Source organism: Sus scrofa, chromosome 11 (genome assembly GCF_000003025.6).
Source record: "Sus scrofa isolate TJ Tabasco breed Duroc chromosome 11, Sscrofa11.1, whole genome shotgun sequence".
Classification (NCBI taxonomy): Eukaryota; Metazoa; Chordata; class Mammalia; order Artiodactyla; family Suidae; genus Sus; species Sus scrofa.
In genome coordinates this window covers 314,533-334,868 of record NC_010453.5, presented here as the reverse complement: position 1 = coordinate 334,868, position 20,336 = coordinate 314,533, and the positions used below count along the sequence as shown (strand labels likewise).

At 45.8% G+C, this 20,336-nt stretch overlaps 1 protein-coding gene across 6 annotated transcripts in view; it reads left to right on the top strand.

Moving 5' to 3' along the window:
* CENPJ (centromere protein J) overlaps positions 1–20,336 on the top strand; it is a 68,261-nt gene that overhangs the window by 23,052 nt on the left and 24,873 nt on the right. For all 6 annotated transcript variants that reach the window (XM_021065416.1, XM_021065417.1, XM_021065412.1 and 3 more), the window contains 6 exons: positions 6,942–7,451; positions 7,953–8,076; positions 11,715–12,014; positions 14,668–14,776; positions 16,492–16,594; positions 16,724–18,353. In XM_021065416.1, coding sequence (XP_020921075.1) covers positions 7,008–7,451; positions 7,953–8,076; positions 11,715–12,014; positions 14,668–14,776; positions 16,492–16,594; positions 16,724–18,353 — 2,710 coding nt within the window. In that variant the 5' untranslated portion in view covers positions 6,942–7,007. The remainder of the gene's footprint in view (positions 1–6,941; positions 7,452–7,952; positions 8,077–11,714; positions 12,015–14,667; positions 14,777–16,491; positions 16,595–16,723; positions 18,354–20,336) is intronic.

Genomic DNA, 20,336 nt, shown 5'->3' with positions numbered 1-20,336 from the left:
GCATGTTGTTTAGTCTCCACGTGTTTATGTTTTTTGCAGTTTTGTTGTTGTTGTTGATTTCCAGTCGTATAGCATTGTGGTTGGAAAAGATGCTTGATATGATTCCAATTTTCTTAACGTTACCGAGGTTGGATTTATAGCCCAGGATATGATCAATCTTAGAGGATGTTCCATGTGCACTTGAGAAGAATGTGTATTCTGTTGCTTTTGGATGGAATGTCCTATAAATATCTAGTAAGTCCATCTGGTTTAATGCATCATTCAGGGCCTGTGTTTCCTTATTGATTTTCTGTCTGGTTGATCTGTCCATTGCTGTCAGTGGGGTGTTAAAGTCCCCGACTATGATTGTGTTATTGTCAATTTGTCCTTTTAAGGTTGTTAGCAGTTGCCTTCTATATTGTGGTGAACCTGTGTTGGGTGCGTAGATATTTAAAACTGTTATATCTTCTTCTTGGATTGATCCTTTGATCATTATGTAATGTCCTTCTTTGTCCCTTAAAATAGTCTTCATTTTAAAGTCTATTTTGTCTGATATGAGTATTGCTACTCCAGCTTTCTTTTGATCCCCGTTTGTATGAAATATTTTCTTCCATCCTCTCACTTTCAACTTGTATGTGTCCCTAGAAGTGAAGTGGATCTCTTGGAGAGAGCATATATATGGGTTTTGTTTTTGTTTCCATTCAGCCAGTCTGTGTCTTTTGGTTGGGGCGTTTAGTCCATTAACATTTAAGGTAATTATTGATATGTATGTTCTTATTGCCATTGCATTAATTGCTTTAGATTTGTTTTTGCTGCTCTTTTTTCTTCCCTTCTTCTCTTGTTCTTTTCTGCCTAGAGAAGTTCCTTTAGTATTTGTTGTAAGGCTGGTTTAGTGTTGCTGAATTCTCTCAGCTTTTGCTTATCTGTGAAGGTTTTGATTTCTCCTTCAAATCTGAATGAGAGCCTTGCTGGGTAGAGTAATCTTGGTTGGAGGTTTTTTCCTTTCATCACGTTGAGTATATCATGCCACTCCCTTCTGGCCTGCAGAGTTTCTGTTGAAAAATCTGCCGATAGCCTTATCGGGGTCCCCTTGTATGTTATTTGTTTCTTTTCCCTAGCTGCTTTCAAGATTTACTCTTTGTCTTTAATTTTGGTCAGTTTGATTAATATGTGTCTTGGGATGTTCCTCCCTGCGTTTATTTTATATGGTACTCGTGCTTCCTGGATTTGAGTGAGTGATTCCTTCCCCATGTGAGGGAAGTTTTTGGCTATTATCTCTTGGAATATTTTTTCTGTCTCCTTCTCTCTCTCTTCTCCTTCTGGCACCGCTATAGTATGGATGTTGGTGCGTTTCCAGAGTTCTCTGAGACTCTCTTCATTTGTTTTCAATCTTTTTTCTCTCTTCTGTTCTGCATCCGTAATTTCCACTAATCTGTCCTCCACCTCGCTAATTCGTTCTTCTGCCTCCTGTATTGCTGTTAGCTGCTTCTAGTATTTATTTCAGTTATTGTATTCTGCATCTCTTCTTGCTTAAGTTTTGTATCTTGTATCTCTTTGGTCAGTGTTTCCTGTAAGTTATCCATCTTTGCCTCCAGTTTATTTCCAATGTCTTGCATCATCTTCAGCATCAACAGTCAAGTCTTTTTCCTGGAGGCTGAGAATCTCCTCATGGTTTAGCTGTTTTTCTGGGGTTTTTCCTTTCTCCCTCATCTGAGTTATAGTTCTCTGTCCTTTCATTTTTATTGGTTTTTGGTGTGGTGACCTTTTTACAGATGACAGAGTTGTAGCCTCACTTACTTCTGGTGTCTGCCCCCCTTGTGGCTGAAGTTGGTATGGGGGGGCTTGCTGTAGGCTTCCTGATGGGAGGGACTGATGCCTGCCCCCTGGTAGGTGGAGCTGATTCTACTCCCTTTGGTGGGTGGGGCTTAGTCTCTGGATGGGATTAGAGGCAGCTGTGTGCCTGGGGGGTCTTTAGGCAGCCTGTTTACTGAGGGGCAGGGCTGTGATCCCACCTGGATTGTTGTTTGAGCTGGGACTTCTCAGCAGCTGACTGACGGTGGGGCCAGATTTTCCCTAAATGGCCACCTCCAGAGAAAGGCACTGCTACTGAATATTCCTGAGAGCTTTGCTTTCAGTGTCCTTCCCTCACAACAAGCCACGTTCACCCCTGTTTTCCCAGGATGTCCTCCAAGAACTGCAGTCAGGTTTGACCCAGATTCCCGTGGAGACTGTGCTTTGCCCTGGGACCCAGTGCACGTGAAAGTCTGTGTGTGCCTTTTAAGAATGGGGTCTCTGTTTCCCCCAGTCCCGTGGAGCTCCTGCACACAAGCCCCACTGGCCTTCAATGCCAGATGCTCCAGGGGCTCTTTCTCCCAGTGCCAGATCCCCACACGTGAGAGTTTGATGTGTGGCTTAGAACTCTCACTCCTGTAGGTGAGTCTCTGTGAACCAGTCAGTTTCCAGTCTGTGGGGTTTCCCATCCGGGAGGTATGGGGTTGTTTATATCTCGAAATCGCCTCTCCTACCTCTTGATGTGTCCTTCTCTTTTTCTTCTGGAGTAGGGGATCTTTTTTAAGGTTTCCGGTCCATTTGGGTGTAGAATGCTCAGTCTTTTTTTTTTTTTTTTTTTTTTTGTCTCTTTTTTGTCTTTTTTGTTGTTGTTGTTGCTATCTCTTGGGCCGCTTCCGCGGCATATGGAGGTTCCCAGGCCAGGGGTCGAATCGGAGCTGTAGCCACCGGCCTACGCCAGAGCCACAGCAACGCAGGATCCGAGCCGTGTCTGCAACCTACACCACAGCTCACGGCAACGCCGGATCGTTAACCCACTGAGCAAGGGCAGGGGCTGAACCCGAGACCTCATGGTTCCTAGTCGGATTCGTTAACCACTGCGCCACGACGGGAACTCCAGAATGCTCAGTCTTTAGTGGTGAATTTTGTTGTTTTTAGAAGAGAAGCTGAGCTCCAGTCCTTCTATTCCGCCGTCCTAATCCCGTCTGTTACATACGTCTTTTTAGTCCAGGGCTGATTGGGAAGGCCCACAACGTCCTGGTCCCGCAGAGTCAGGTCCTCCCTCCTCCCCTTCACCCAGCCGTCCTTAACACGTGCCTGTTCCTTTGCAGTCACAGGAAGGCTGCTCAAACTTGGGTTTTCTCGGACCGAGACGTGCGGGCTCACCCCCGGCCTTGCATCAGGGCGGAGGGGGGCAAGGCCGAAAGAGCGAGGCGAGAAGGAGGGGTTGTGGAGGTCAGGGCCCAACCGGCCAGTCCCATCACCCTCCCTCCTCCTGACAAGGAGTGGAGAGGGAAGGGGAGGCAGCATATTTTAAAGTTTGGGCATCTATGTATTTTTTCTCTTTCTATCTTTTGTATGTTTATGTTTTTTAGATACTAAATATGCAGTTAAATACATGTTTGCCTCCAGACTGTCATTTTCCATTTCCCTTGGGCTCTGTATGTGCTGCCGTATTGTATTGATAAAGTTAAAACCTAGAATTGTGTCTGAAAGATAGAAATGTCATTCCACTGTAGTGCCGGAGCCTCCCCCCCTGGAAGACGTGGCAGTTCTCCCTTCTCTCCATCTTCAGCAGCCTACGTGTTTTTGTTTCTCCTGTCTTAAAAATCTTTTTAGAATTCCTGTCGTGGCTCAGCATAAATGAATCTGACTAGGAACCATGAGGACGTGGGTTCCATCCCTGGCCTCACTCAGTGGGTTAAGGATCCAGCATTACCCTGAGCTGTGGTATAGGTCACAAACGCAGCTTGGGTCTGGCATGGCTGGGGCTGTGGCTGTGGTGTAGGCTGGCGGCTGCAGCTCTGATTCCACCCCTAGCCTGGGAACCTCCATATATGCCACAGGGTGGCCCTTAAAAAAGACCAAAAAATCTTTTTACCCTGCTTCCCATGTAGCAGCTGTTCTATTAATTTCCTTCCCTTTATAACAAATCTCCTAGAAAGAGTTAGCTATACTCACTGTCTCCAATTTCTTTCTTTTTTTTTTTTTTTTTTTTTTTCCTTGTAGGGCCGCACCCAAGGCATATGGAGGTTCCCAGCCTAGGGGTCGAATTGGAGCTACAGCTGCCAGCCTACACCACAGCCACAGCAATGCCAGATCGGAGCCACATCTGCAAACTACACCACAGCTCACGGCAACACCGGATCGTTAACCCACTGAGCAAGGGCAGGGACCGAACCCGCATCCTCCTGGTTCCTAGTTGGATTCGATAACCACTGAGCCACAACGGGAACTCCTATCTCCAGTTTCTTATTTTTTCATGTATCTCCTCCGTTTTAGCTTCTGCAAATACCCACCCCCCTCCCGGTCAAGCTGCTTTTATTGAAGTTATATCTTGACCTTTGCTGGATTCCAAGTTAAGTTCTCTGTTCTCCTCATCCTTTATCTGTTATTAACAGCATTTAGTATAATCCTTTCTTCCTTGAAACACTCTTCACTTGGCCTCAAAGACACTAGTACGGTTTTTACCTCTTTTCTTTTGTCTGACCTTGACCCCTTTGTGATCTCATCCAGTGGTAAGGTTCTAACCGCCACCTGTGTGCCAAAGGTCCCCACATTTGTGCCTCACAGCATTGTCCTTGCCCATGCATTCCATTCTGCGTGTCCAGCAGCTAAATGATACCTCAGCGAGATGTCGATAGGCATCTTCAAATGTCCTAAAATTAGCTCTCAGTCCCTCATTCCCCTAAACCTGTTTTATCCTGTTTCCTCCATTTCAGTTAGTGGCAACTCTATTTTTGCAGTTGCTCAGCCAGTAAATTTTAGGGACCAAAGACGATCCCAGTAACCTCTGTAGGTTTTGATAGACAATAAAGGAGTCTGGTCACACAAGGTGCAAAACTGGGGGCTTTTGATGGTAGAGGAAGGGAGAATAGTCCAGGTCCAAAAGGAACAGTAAGGAGAACACGTGTTCTACTTCCAGGCCCCATGTTCCGAGGGTGGGCTCCACAGGAAGAGATGTTCTCAGGGAGGCGAGGGGAGAGGTTGAGAATAGATTTGGCTGGTGATGTGCAGTGAGTGTTTGGCGTTGGGATGCTTGCGAGATGGAGACAGAGTAAGCATGTGCCGGGGGACTAGCGCATTGGAGGTGAAGGGTGGCTGGTGTAAACAGGCTTCACCACTTAAGGAGGTTAATCCTGGAGACCTCACGGTGGATAGTGGTGATGTGACTCTGAGGGCTTCTGGAGGCATGGGCCAGTGGTGGTGGCATCCTGCAGATGAAAGTTACAGCCTGGGCGGCTGGCTTGCACTCGGCCCTCTTGCTGCATCTTGCTGGCTCCGTCTCCACCAGGGCCTTCCTTTTACCCTCTGTGTGAGGCCTTTCTGTCCACCCTGAGCTTGCAGTCTCCTGTCCACCGCAGGGCTTTTACTTTTCTGTTTCGCACTTACTGCTCTTTAATTGTAGGATTTGGTGTGTATCTTCCTCAGTAGACTGTGATTTATTAACCATTGTCTATCCGGTACCTAAAGCAGTATTGGGCCCAGAGTGAGAACACAGCAAGCACCGGCCGAGTGAAATGAGACATTCGAAGGAGGGAGAGCATGTCTTCCCTGCTGCCTCTTTTACCTTTATCTTGCGCAGGGTCAGAGTCAGGCAGGAATGTGGTGATTTTAGAGTCTGATTCATACATTGTTGTCTTTTTAGGACCACACTATGGCCTATGGAAGTTCCCAGGCTAGGGGTCCAATCGGAGCTGCAGCTGTTGGCCTACACCACAGCAAACTGGGGTCCCAGCCACATCTTCGACCTACACCACAGCTCACGGCATCACCAGATCCTTAACCCACTGGGGGAGGCCAGGCATCGTACCCACGTCCTCATCGATACTAGTTGGGTTCATTACCGCTGAGCCACGACAGAACTCCCCGGTGACAATTTTATTGTTGAACATTGAATAAACACAAACAATACTTGATAATAGTGAATTATTTCAGTAATATAACCTTAGATCTCGCTTCATTTTAACTTAATCTTGGCAAACATTTATCGAGTTTCTCTGTCTGCCTAGGGTAGCTGGTTCTAGGCAGTGGCGAGTACACAGATATCTTCCAGGGGCTCACAGCCTGGTGGGTTATGAACACAAAAGCAAAAGCCTCCAATAATGAGGCCAATGCCACAGTGGGGATGTTGCTGTCAGAGACCTCTAGGAATGCAGACGGGCACTGCCCGGTGGGCAGGGCTTGGAGGGAGAAGAGGGAGTCGGGGAGCAGGAGGCAGTGCCAGGTTAAAACGGGAGGCGGTGGCTTTCGTTCTGGACCCAGGAGGACACGGGTTTCCCAGTTGGGCAGAGAAGCAGTGGTGGACCAGGGTCAGAAGCATGAATGTGTAAGTTAAAGTCAGTCGTCTTTGATCTTGATAGTGGCTTATTTTTCCTTTGGTCATCAGATTATTTTATTTATTTTATTGTTTATTTTATTTATTTTTTTTGTCTTTTTGCCATTTCTTGGGCCACTCCGGCGGCATATGGAGGTTCCCAGGCTAGGGGTCGAGTCAGAGCTGTAGCCGCTGGCCTGCACCACAGCCACAGCAACGCGGGATCCAAGCCGCGTCTGCAACCTACACCGCAGCTCATGGCAACACCGGATCCTTAACCCACTGCGTAAGGCCAGGGACCGAACCCGCAACCTCATGGTTCCTAGTCAGATTCATTAACCGCTGAGCCACGACGGGAACTCTGGTCATCAGGTAATTTGGAAGGTGCTTTAGCTCCCACAGTTTTACATCTGAGCACTTGTGTAAGCATATCAACAACTGGTTAAGTCGGAAGGGAGCTTAGGGTTTTGAGCTCCTCAATTAGGATATTTTAAAGACAGTGAAAAACTAACTTATTGACCAGTGGCTTTGCTAGTTAAAGTCTTTTGTGCAAGAAATAGTGGATTTTTGTGGTGGGCCGATGTTTGGGTAGAGTACATCTAACTAATACTTCTTGTTGGCTGTCCTCTTTCCACAGGTGTTGGAAATGAACAGCTCTTCTAGATTTTCCATTCTTTAAAGGCAGTCGTGTCATTGCACGAAAATGTTCCTGATGCCAACCTCTTCAGAGTTCAGGCGGGGGCAGAGCTTCTTAACCCAGTGGATGACCAGTCCTTCTCGGGCTGGGGTCATAGTAAATCGTGGATTTCCTCTTCTGAAAGCAGACGAAGAGAAGCAAACAAATGTGAACATTTCTCCTGGCTTTCCTATTAAAGCCACACATTTTTCAGATAGCTTCAGCTGTATGAGCGAAGAAGATGCACTTCAGGAGGAACAGAAGCTGGAGCCTGGCAGCCCGTACAAGTTCCAGTCGGATAAACCTGAAGCACATAGAGTCACTCCTTTAACTCCAGAGGGGCCTCAAGTGGTGGCGTGTCAGGATGCGCCTGGACCCTGGGAAGACCGCAGAAGTGACCATGTCTCAGGCCTTGCCCGTGAATTCAAAGAAGTGGCTTATAAAGACCCACTTTTTAAAAAGCTGGAACAGGTACAACAGGATTTGACTTACTGTGTGTTTGTGTCATTGCATAGTTATTACAGATTTCTGTTGATGGAAAGTCACCTGTTGCAGGTCTCTGTGTTTCTTCCCCTTTGCTTGAAGTCCTCGTAATACCAGGTTTTGCTTTTTGTTTGGTCTGAAACATTGAAACACGTTTGATGTGTAAGACATAAACATAACACTTACGAGAACAGTATCTTTAAGTTTCTACCTCATTTTGTAAAAACTAAATTAGAAATAGTCGATGAAGTATTAGGGAAGAAAAGTTGATTGTAAGTGTCCTGACATGTATTTTAGGAATCAGAGGATTCGTATGACTTCTGTTTATTAGTTGAGAGTTTGGGTGGCAGATTGAGTTGGAGATCGCTCTTTTGAACTGTGTTAGAACAGACCTCAGAAGGGAGCTGGGAGGGACTAAGGTAAATGTAAGGAGCCGAGGTCCTTGAAATCCAAAGTTCATTTAATGAGATCAATTTGTGTTTACCAAAGCTGAAGGAAGTGCAGCAGAAGAAGCAGGAACAGCTGAAGAGGCAGCAGTTAGAGCAACTACAGAGACTCATGGAGGAACAAGAGAGGCTGCTGACCATGATGTCTGGGCAACGCGCACTCCCAGGTGGCTGGGGCTCGTGTGAGGCTTTGGTTAGAGTAACGGTGGACAGTGCATACATTTCTTTCTTTCCCTTTCTTTCTTCTTTCCTTCCTTCCTTTGTTTTTCCCTTCCCTCCTTCCTTCCCACTTTCTCTCTCTCTTTCATTGCGTCCACGGCACATGGAAGTTCCCATGCCAGGGGTTGAACCCGCACTGCACTTGCGACCTGTGCCACATCTGTGGTGATGCCAGATCCTTAGCCCTTTGTGCCATACGGGAACTTCCGTACATTTCTTAACCTGTTTGACAGGTTATATGTACCGTTTCTCTGTCGTATGTTGCAAACTCCATCTCTTGAGGAGCTGGACAGCTGTGATGGCTGGTGTACTGCTGTCACTGGGACAAGGGGTTTGTGCCATTCTGGCGCATGTGTGCTCTGCGTAAAGCTGCTCATAGGCAGTTCCCCTTGTGGCACATCAGAAGCGAACCCGACTAGTATCCAGGAGGATGTGGGTTCAGTCCCTGGCCTTGCTTAGTGGGTTACGGATCTGGTGTTGCCATGAGCTGCGGTGTAGGTCGCAGATGTGGCTCGGATTCCACGTTGCTGTGGCTATGGTGTAGGCTGGCAGCTGTAGCTCTGATTGGGCCCCTAACCTGGGAACGTCCATATGCTGAAGATGTGGCACTAAAAAGCAAAATAACTAAGTAAATAAAAATAAAGGCACTCATGTTTATTTATAAAATAAACTTTTAAGAAGACCCAGAAGAATAGATGACCCAGAGCCGAACTTGGCCTCGGGTTTACAACCCCTACCCGATGAATGAAAAACTGCTTCCGATCATAAAAGCCCTTGTGTGTGTGTGTAAAAGCTGTTCTGCTCAGCTACAACTGTTCCAGAAATATTTTCTGTGGCAGCAGAGGACAGTTCTTCTGCTGTATTTGAGATCAGTTAATAGAAAGCACGGTGCGCTTATCGGGGAGTAGGGCGACATGTGATCTGGAGCAATGGGTTTTTTTTTTTTTTTTTTTTTTTTTTTTTTTTTTGTCTTTTTGCTATTTCTTGGGCCACTCCCGCGGCATGTGGAGGTTCCCAGGCTAGGGGTCCAATCGGAGCCGCAGCCACCAGCCTACGCCAGAGCCACAGCAACGTGGTATCCGAGCCGTGTCTGCAACCTACACCACAGCTCACAGCAACGCCAGATCGTTAACCCACTGAGCAAGGGCAGGGACCGAACCCGCAACCTCATGGTTCCTAGTCGGATTCGTTAACCACTGCGCCACGACGGGAACTCCTGGAGCAATGGTTTTGAAGGTTAAGAAAATGTTTTTTACTGTAGATGATTTACAGCGATGTGTCAGTCTGCTGTACAGCAGAGGGACCCGCATGTACATTATATATGCCTTCTTTTCCTCCCATTACCCTCCATCTGGTTCCATCACCAGTGACTGGACGTAGTTCACTGTGCTGCACAGCAGGACCTCATTGCTGGAAGCTGCCCTGAAAGGCCCTTGGAGACCGTCCGCCAGCGGGTTCATAGAGCACCCTTGGAGGATTGCCGGGTGTTGTTCTTTTGTCCAGGATGTTTTCAGGCTGAAGTGGGATGACTGTCAGTAAAAAATACTTAGGTGGGGAGAGTATTGTTATAAAAGAAGTTAAGCTGAATCTGATATTCAGTGAGGAGCTATCTGATTTTCCAGTTTTATTTATTTATTTATTTTTTGGTCTTTTTGTCTTTTTAGGGCCACACCCATGGCATATGGAGGTTCCCAGGCTAGGGGTCCAATCAGAGCTACAGCTGCCGGCCTACACCACAGCCACAGCAACACCAGATGCAAGCCACCTCTGCGACCTACATCACAGCTCATGGCAATGCCAGATCCTTAACCCACTGAGCGAGGCCAGGAATTGAACCCGAATCCTCATGGATGCTAGCTGGGCTCACTATCTGCTGAGCCACGATGGGAACTCCCTGATTTCCAGTTGTACTTGTGGGCTGAGGGTGAGGCAGATGAGTTTAAGACATAGGCAGCATGCCTCTTCAATGAAACACTTCCCATTGTGTCTTCAGATTTTTTTTTTTTTTTTTTTTGGGTCTTTGTGTCTTTTTAGGGCCACACCCGCGGCATATGGAGGTTCCCAGGCTAGGGGTCTAATTGGAGCTACAGCTGCTGGCCTGTGCCAGAGCCACAGCAACTCCAGATGTGAGCCACCTCTGCGACCTACACCACAGCTCATGGCAACACTGTATCCTTAACCCGCTGAGCGAGCCCAGGGATCGAACCTGCAACCTCATGATTCCTAGTCGGATTCATTTCTTCTGCGCTATGATGGGCACGCCCATGTCTTCAATTGTAGGTTTAACAGAAACAGTCTGGAAGAACAGAGGAATAGTAGCAGGATTTCAGGGGGCTGGTATGGCAGGTAGGATGGTTAATACTGCCATCTATCCTCCAAGAATTAAATCTTTTTTTTTTTTTTTGTCTTTTTTGTCTTTTGTCTTTTGTCTTGTTGTTGATGTTGCTATTTCTTGGGCCGCTCCCGCGGCATATGGAGGTTCCCAGGCTAGGGGTTGAATCGGAGCTGCAGCCGCCGGCCTACGCCAGAGCCACAGCAACGTAGGATCCGAGCCGCGTCTGCAACCTACACCACAGCTCACGGCAACGCCGGATCGTTAACCCACTGAGCAAGGGCAGGGACCGAACCTGCAACCTCATGGTTCCTAGTCAGATTCGTTAACCACTGCGCCACGACGGGAACTCCAAGAATTAAATCTTACAGATATTTAGAAGGGGAATTTTCTTTCTGTTCATTGGGTTATTTCAAAAGCAGAGACTTGAGTTCCTGTTGTGGTGCAGTGGAAACAAATCCAACTAGGAAGCATGAGGTGGCAGGTTCTATCCCTGGCCTCGCTCGGTGGGTTAAGGATCAGCTGTTGCCATGAGCTGTGGTGTAGGTCGCAGATGTGGCTCATATCCTGCGTGGCTGTGGTGTAGGCCAGCCGCTGTAGCTCTGATTTGACCCCTAGCTTGGGAACCTCCATATGCCACAGGTGTGGCCCTAAAAAGCAAAAAAAAAAAAAAAAACAAAAACAAAAAAACCCAAAAAAACAGAGACTTAAGAAATAAAGCAGGCAAAAATTAATATAGGAAATTCAGGAACTACGGAAAAGTACAGAGTAGAAAAAGAAAAGCCGCCCACAATGCGGCACTTGGTGTTACCCCCGTGTTAATGGCAGCCTAGAAGGAAGTTACTCCTCATGTAGTGACGCAGAGCAGTTAGGATCACGAGGGGCTTAGCAGCTGTCTGCACTGGAGACGTGGACAAACCACGTCCCCGTGTTTGTCCTCAGGCTGCAGAGTCGACCCTCCGAGCAGTACTCATGCTGGAGCCTGGGTGGTGCCTTCCAGGGTGAGGCCGTGCCGGGCTCTGCAGTTGCACATCGTCTGCGAGTGAATTGTGACATAATTAAGCTCTTAATCACAATTATACAAAGGTCATAATGGACTTTTAAAATCTCATGATTTTCTTAAACGTAATTTCCTAATAATGAGGAAAAACATTCTTTTATCACTTTGGAGAAAACTTTGTAGTAAGGATCACTAAGGTGGGACAGGAACTATTGTAGAAAGTCATCAGTTTTGTTAATTTTCTTAATTTCGAGGTTTAACTCCACTGCCCCATGACCAGAGCGAGAAGTACAGATCTCCAGGAAATTCAGCCCCTGAAGAGAAAGCCATGCCCTTCTTACCATCATATATCTACCAGAATCCAGTGGAAGAAAAAAAACACCTTTCCACCATTATATCTGGAGAACAAAACACCTTGTGTAGAACTAGCCATCAGGATTTTGTTTCAGCTTCAAACAGTGGTGCTTCTCCAGATTTGTTCCATGAAGCACAGTGTCAAGAAGCAGCCGGGAAGAAGAGTGATTTGGAGGAGGAAAACCGTGACCACCCTGTGGGTGAGTGGCTCATTTGTCTCTTGTGTAGCCAGCTGACAGTGTCACCTGGTTGCTCTGGGACGGGAGAGGTCCTTTCTGCATGTTCTCCGTGTGCCAGGCTTCTGAGGCGAGGTCCTTCTGCTGCTGAGCCCTGAGCCGGTGCTGGACACAGACCCAGACTGAGGGCTTGGGACTTTGAGGGGCAAATGCACGCTGACGCATGCTGACCTCAAACCTTGCCTGGTGGCAGGGAGTCTTCACAAGGGAGGCGGAGCTGTTTCTCTTTGAGATTGGTTTCGGACCTCGGTCCAGTCTCTTGGGATGGGGCATGATGGAGGGTCGTGTGAGAAAAAGAATGTCTGCACAGCGAAGACTGCGTCACTGCGCTGTGCAGCGGAAAGCGACACGGCGCTGTGAATCAGCCAGGCTCCGAGTAAAATAAGGTTAAAAAAAACAATGTGTGCTGGTGGCGGGCCACGTGATGGACGCTGTGAAATGTGAGCAGAAGGTTGGTGATGGGCGTTATTACTCGTAAACCAGCGAAGTCCCCCCAACCCAGATGCTCTTGGCTGTGCCTCTTTTCCCAGCATGTGCCCTCCAGACAGCGGGCACTCAGTGTCTGACGGTCTCAACTCATGCAGCTCTGGTGACATTTCTAGGATGTTTTCTTTTTCTTTTTTTGTTAAAGTCCTGTTTCTTTGCTCACTCCCTGGCCATTTTTTTCCCTCCCCATTTTGTAATCATAGAATATTGTATAATAAATTGTGTTATTTTCCCACTTAGCTTGGAAAATACTTATGGTGTGTTCTGAAGTTTAGAAACAAACCACAGTTATTTTTTTTGGCCATGCCTGCGGCATGTGGAAGTTCCCATGCCAGCGGCAGAACCTGCGCATGGCAGCAGCCCGAGCCACACAGTGGCAAACCAGAGACTTAACATGCCGAGCCGCCCGTGGAATCGTAATTTTAATGTCATCATTGTGCTAGTCATCAAAAAATATATTGGTGTTTAATGTTCTTTGTGGTAAGACTGAGTTGTTTCTGGTATTTTAAATGTTAAGTTTCATTTTTTTTCTGTTTTTCAGCCGCATCTGTGGCACATGGCAGTTCCTGGGCCAGGGATTGAATCTGAGCTACAGCTGTGGCAACGCCAGACCCTTAACCCGCTGTACTGGGCTGGGGGTTGACCTGCTGCGCCATAGTGGGGACTCCTAATTTTCAATTTTACTGGTGTTTTATGTGTAAGTTACAGAAAACACAAATGATTTGACACAAGGTATCTATACTTAGAATCTGCACCTTTGTGGATAATGCTTGTTTTTAATTTACAGTAATTTCTTGGTGTGGAACGGTCAAATGTCTTTTCCTGATTTTTTTAAGCAGTATGCTTCCCTAACCTTTAATTTGGGAAAGTTTCCAGCATCCAGAAGAGTCGAAAGACGACTGCAGTGATGACTAGAACACCCACCACCCAGAGGCAACAATTGACGTTTTGCTCTATTTACTTTGTATTTCTGTCTATACCTAAATTTATATCTCTGTTTACATCTGTATATGATTTGCTGAGTTACTTCATTGCAAATAATACGCAGACGCATTATTTTATATCATTTCAAAATCAAGTAAAAATTGGTACATTTTGTATATGACCGCAATGCTATTTATTATTATACGTAGGAATATTAACTGTACAGTTGCATTTAATTAAATTTTTTTTTACAAATGCATTTGGAATTATCCTTATGATCCCCAAAGTGCCTTATTAAAGGTTTTTTTTTTTTTAAACAGGAGCCAATCGGAGTTCCCTTTTCGTGGCTCAGTGGTAACAAACCTGACTAGTATCCCTGAAGTTGTGGCTTTGATCCCTGACCTTGCCTCGTGGGTTAAGGATCCAGCATGGCTGTGGCGTAGGCCGGCTGCTGTGGCTCCAGTTCAGCCCCTAGCCTGGGAACTTGCATGTGCCTTGAGTGTGGCCCTAATAAAGCAAATAAATAAATAAAAACAACAAGAACCAATTAACTTTATGTATTCAGTTATAACTCTTTAAGTCTTTTTTTTTTTTTTTGGTCGTTTTAGGGCCACATCCTCGGCATATGGAGGTTCCCAGGTTAGGGGTCGAATCAGAGCTGTAGCTGATGGCCTACACCACAGCCATAACAACACCAGATCCAAGCTGCATCCGTGACCTACACCACAGCTCATGGCAACACTGGTTCCTTAACCCACTGAGCGAGGCCAGGGATCAAACCCTCATCCTCATGGATACTAGTCAGATTTGTTTCTTCTGCACCATGACGGGAACGCCAACTTTTTTTTTTTTTTTGGTTGCACTTGCAACATGCAGAAGTTCCTGGGCCAGGGGTCAAATCCGAGCCACAGCAGTGACAGTGCCAGATCCTTGTCTGCTAGGCCACCAGGGAACTCTCTTTAGTCTTTTTTAACTTAGAAAAGCCTACGCTTTTCTTCCCCTAATACTAACCTTTTGAAAATTTTGTGTTTTCATTAGGCCTTTGTAGTACTTCTGTATCGTATTAAAGAGGTTCCTCAAGAATTCGAGAAGCTTTGGCGTACCTTTCGTTTAACTTTTCTTTTTTAGTTTAGTGACTTGTAAAATCCTTGTTTTAATATTTTAATCCGCTCTTTTTGAACTCACTTGTTCGTAATTTTTATCCTAGGAGAAGATGTTTTACCATGTTTGGAGAAATTGACAGAACAGATTCAGGAAGGGACCAGGAAGAACATAAAAAACGGTGATTCCTCAGAAGTGGTTAATATTGAAGAAAGGTATCATCCATGTTGGAAAGAATTTAATGTAATAGTCATTATTATTGGTGCTTTCTTTGAGAGATGCATAGTTTTCTTGTTTTTGCTTGAATGTGCTTTTATTTTTATTTATTTATTTTTTATTTATTTATTGTTATTATTCTTTTTGTCTTTTTAGAGCCGCACCCTCAGCATATGGAGGTTCCCAGGCTAGGGATCTAATTGGATCTATAGCTGCTGGCCTCCGCCAGAGCCACAGGAACGCCAGATCTGAGCTGTATCTGCAACCTACGCCACAGGCAACGTTGGATCCTTACCCCGCTGAGTGAGGCCAGGAATCAAACCTGCAACCTCATGATTCCTAGTCGTATTCGTTTCCTCGGCGCCACGATGGGAACTCCTATTATTATTTTTTCAGGGCCGCGCCAGTGGCATATGGAGGTTCCTAGGCTAGGGGTCAAGTTTGGAGCTGTAGCTGCAGACCTACACCACAGCCACAGCAACCTAGGATATATGAGCCGTGTCTGGGACCTACACCACAGCTCACTGCAACACTGGATCCTTAACTCACTGAGGGAGGCCAGGGATCGAACCCGCGTCCTTATGGATGCTAGTCCAGTTTGTTAACCACTGAGCTGTGATGGAACTCCTGAATATGCTTTTAAATATAAGGTTGGAGTTCCCGTCGTGGCGCAGTGGTTAATGAATCCGACTAGGAACCATGAGGTTGTGGGTTCGATCCCTGCCCTTGCTCAGTGGGTTAAGGATCCGGTGTTGCCGTGAGCTGTGGTGTAGGTCGCAGAAGCGGCTCGGATCCTGCGTTGCTGTGGCTCTGGCCTAGGTGGGTGGCTACATCTCCAATTCGACCCCTAGCCTGGGCACCTCCATATTGCCACGAGAGCAGCTCAAGAAAAGGCAAAAAGACAAAAAAAAAAAAAAAAAAAAAAAAAAAGTAAGGTTGAGGATCCACCCTATTCCATGTTGTCAGCAACAGAAGGAGAAGGTAGAGATCCATTGGTGAAGAAGCTTTGACACTGTACTGGGAAACTTGAGAAGTGTTTTCACCTAAGGGAAATACCTGGACAAAACTAAGCGCTCAAATAGGTAAATCCTGTTTTGGAGATGAGTAAAACACATGTGTATTGGATTCTCACACAGGGTACCACTTATAAGTAATAATTGAGCAAGTGTGATTACAGAATTTAAAAATTTTATGTCAAAGATAAAATATCAATAGTGAGGTTGTTTAATGTGTTCTTAAATACTTAGATATTTTAATATATGTTATGGAATGGCAAATGACTTTTTTTTTTTGGCTGCATTCTCGACATGCAGACATTCCCGGGCCAGGGATTGAATGCATGCCACTGCAGTGACAATGCTGGATCCTTCATCTGCTGAGCCACACAGGAACTCTTCAAATGACATGACTGTTGCTTTGTTTGTATTATTATAAATATCTGAATGAATGGATGTTTAATGAGCTGTTTTTGAAATATGTTTTAAATTACATAACGAATAGGTTTCTTCACAAATGAGTCTGAGGTCAGTAGGTGGAAATGATGTACATTTCTGTATTTGGGGAGATGGAGTGGGTTGTAGCTCTTAGATTTTCAGAGGGGATGTGTGACTTTGAAAAGGGTCGTTTTTTGGGATGTCTCTGTCAGACGCACTAAGTTAAAGTATATTCACCACATCATGATGTGCAAGTTAAATAACATTATTTTTACGATCAGGCCTATTAAAGCTGCTATTAGAGAAAGGAAACAGACCTTTGAAGACTACTTAGAAGAACAAATTCGTTTGGAAGAACAAGAACGGAAACAAAAACAGCTAAGGGTTAGCATTTCCACTATTTTGATTATATTATCTAAGACTTGAGAGATTTGTTTATAATTTGCTTTCAGAATAACTTTGAGATTACTTGGATATACCAGAGTTAATTCAAATGCTGTTCTTGTATTTCAGGAAGCAGAAGGATCCTTACCAATCAAAGCAAAACCGAAACAGCCATTCTTGAAACGAGGAGAAGGTTTAGCTAGATTTACTAAGGCTAAATCTAAGTTTCTGAAAGGGAGAGAAAGTAAACTAGTGACAACTCAGAGCATTTCAGAGGACCAACCTGTGCTTAAATTAGATAGACAGCAGTTCCAGCGGAAAACTGCTCTTATGAATAAAGAAATGTGTACAGAGAACTGTCTTGTTCAAAAGAACGGTAAAGCGAGAACCAAGAGTGGTTCTGTCACACTCAGTCAGAAGGCAAAAGTGCTTAAGAGTGGCAGCAGGAAAAGTTTCTCTCCGTCAGGACTGAAGATGCCAGCAGGGAAGCAATGTGACGGGCAATTTAGAGGCCAGATCAGTTTAGGAAAAAAGGTGGAGTCTAATAATAAAGACAGTATATCCGAGTGTACACGACCTTGTGACACAGGTTGCAAGATCTGGAGTAAGACAGAAGGTGAGGACAAGCGTCCCCTCTTGACAGGACCGGCCAGCCGTGCGACCTCTCGGAGCCCAGTAAGTGAGACCCCGAAGGAGTCAGAAGCTTCTTTCGACATTTCCCTTCAGAAAAAGTTAGAGAGCTGGGAACGAGAAAAGGAGAAGGAAAATCTGGAGTTAGATGAGTTTTTGTTTCTAGAACAAGCTGCTGATGAAGTATCCTTTTCTAGCAATTCCTCATTTGTACTGAGGATCCTGGAGAGGGACCAGCAGACACGCCAGGGCCACCGGCTGTGCTCCACGCCCGTCAAAGCTGCGCAGCAAGAGGAGACACCTCCGCTGGCTCCTGTCAGTCACTGTCCCCAGAATGGGGATCCCGACCGTCCCGAGGGTGAGAGGGAGGGTGGCTGTGAGCTGGCACCCCGGCTGCTCGACTCGGCAGCAGCCCCCGATGGCTCGCGGGGACAGCCCGCCGAAGGCCGCGAGGACGTGCTGCACACGAGCGCTTCGGAAAGTCAGACCAGCGACGACGACGATGGCGAAGCCGGTACCAACAGCGATGGTAGCACGGGCTCTGAGGGTCAACTTGATGTCACCGTGAAACCATCACCAGGGGACCCAGAAAGGGGTTCCTGCAGCCGAGAAGAGGGTCCCCGAGTCTGTGATGGGAGGGGCCCTCTGAGGGTCACCTGCGCGCAGGCAGACGAGCAGGAGAGAGACGTTGGTTTAGATTTGTCCGAAGAAGAAGATGGTGGTGACGCGTCTCTCTTCAGAGGCCGCCGGGAAAATCACGTTTCTGATGCCTCAAGAAGATGCTCGTCTAGAAGTGTGAGTGGAGTTGACTTTGATGATGAAAGGACTTGGACTGACCTGGAAGACAGCTCATCTCAGCACGATGTTCCCGGGAATGAAGCCGTCGGTGGGACTCCCCGGGCGGCCTCCCCTGGGAAGAGGGAGCCGTGCGCGCTGGACAGGGCCGTGAAGAGGAAGGTGGCGCCGGGCAAGAAGGGGGAAGAGCCGAGCAAGTGCACCGGGGGCGCAAGCCCCCCTCCGACCTCCGAGCTCGTGAGGAAACTCTTCCCTTCCTTGAAACCGAAATCCCAGTCGGACCCGCGCTCGGGAAAGGAGCCCACGGTAAACATGAGTCAAGACCAACCACCTGGTAGGTCAGCGCACTCACTGTAGAACATGGAATTTGATGGATTTTAGATGTGAGGTATTTTAGTAATATCTAAGATAGGTTGTCAGAATGCTTGTTAAAATCCTAACCTTTCTAGTTGCTCAGTGGAAGGCTAGTAGGTGACGGGCGAAAGTTTGATTTGTGTCTAAATGATGTAATTAATAGTCACCGTTGTAAGAGGTTTTTTAGCCAGTGTCTTGTTCCCAAGGCATTAAAATTAATTTATTAGAAAATGAGATTACATTTAATTTTTTTTCAACTAGGGAATAGCCAATGGATGGTCTGTGTTAGCTCAGTGTGTACACTGTTTTTACTTAAAATTTTTTTAACTACCTCATGCGTTAACTGGCTCGATACGACCAAGAAGAAAGAGAGGAAAGTCCAGGTTTCCTTTCTTCCCCAGACCTGGGCTCCTAGTCCTCTTTCCTAGAGACGTCAGCTTTCCCGTTTCAGACGTGCGTCTGGAAAGGCCCTGTGGACACTGAAGCACATGCGGGAATGTGTCTTTGGCCTCCTTTCTACATCAGCGAGAACTTACCTTTATACACTGTTCTGCACTCTGCTGATGATAGACTTTGAAGGTGGTTCTGACATACACACCTGTCTCATTTCATTGATAGGATGGACTTTTAAAACTTACACTGAAAAGCACTTTTCCATTAGATCATGTTATGTGATCAACTCTGAATGTCTAGCAAAATGTAGGTGCTTTAAAATATAAATTATAACTTTATTTTAAAAAATGCTGATTTTAATAATAGTAATTTTTGGCAGGAAGTTTTGGAAGCTTAAGAGGTGTGGAAGCAAACATGTTTATAACTAAATTATAAACATGAGGTAACTGGTATCATTTTGGGATATTTCTTTCTTTTTTTTTTTTTTTTTTGTCTTTTGCCTTTTTGTCTTTTGTTGTTGTTGTTGTTGCTATTTCTTGGGCCGCTTTCGCGGCATATGGAGGTTCCCAGGCTAGGGATTGAATCGGAGCTGTAGCCACCGGCCTACGCCAGAGGCACAGCAACGCAGGATCCAAGCCGCGTCTGCAACCTACACCACAGCTCACGGCAACGCCGGATCGTTAACCCACTGAGCAAGGGCAGGGATCGAACCCGCAACCTCATGGTTCCTAGTCGGATTCGTTAACCACTGCGCCACGACGGGAACTCCGGGATATTTCTTTCTATTCATTTTTCCTGTACATTTTTAACATGGTAGAGACATATATTATAATTTGGCTCATCCTTTTTGACCAGCTATTTAATGTGCTTTTGCCATATCGTTAAAAATCCTTGTGTGCTGTAAAAATGGCTGCCAAACAACCAACCAAAAAATGGTTGCATAGCATTATTTCAATGCGGCATAATTTTATTTAGTAACTTCTCTAATTAAAACTTTAAGCTAATTTTCGCTATTAGAAATAACACTACATATTTTTGTGCAACACTATATGATTTTATAACTTCACTCTTTAACTAGATTTTTAGAAGTAGGTCAATACACCTATTTTTAGATAGGTGTATTTTAGTGTTGCTAAACCAGGGTTTTCCAAAAGGGTAGTTGAAGGATGGAAACATTGACTATTCTTTGAAATAGCAAATTTGATATGGAAAAAGGTCTGTCTTATCTTGTATTTCTTTGATTAGTAGGAGGTAAGCTTTGATTTTGGTGTTTGATGGGAATACTTGTTCACATGCTTAAACTATTTATGTATATTGGTTTAAAAATTTATTTGAATGGTTCTTTTTTTTTTTTTTTTTTTTTTTTTTGGTCTTTTGTCTTTTTAGGGCCGCACCCATGGCATATGGAGTTTCCCAGGGTAGGGGTCTAATCAGAGCTGTAGCCGCCAGCCTACACCACAGCCACAGCAACTCGGGATCCAAGCCATATCTGTAACCTACACCACAGCTCACGGCAACGCTGGATCCTTAACACACTGAGCAAGGCCAGGGATCGAACCTGCGTCCTCAT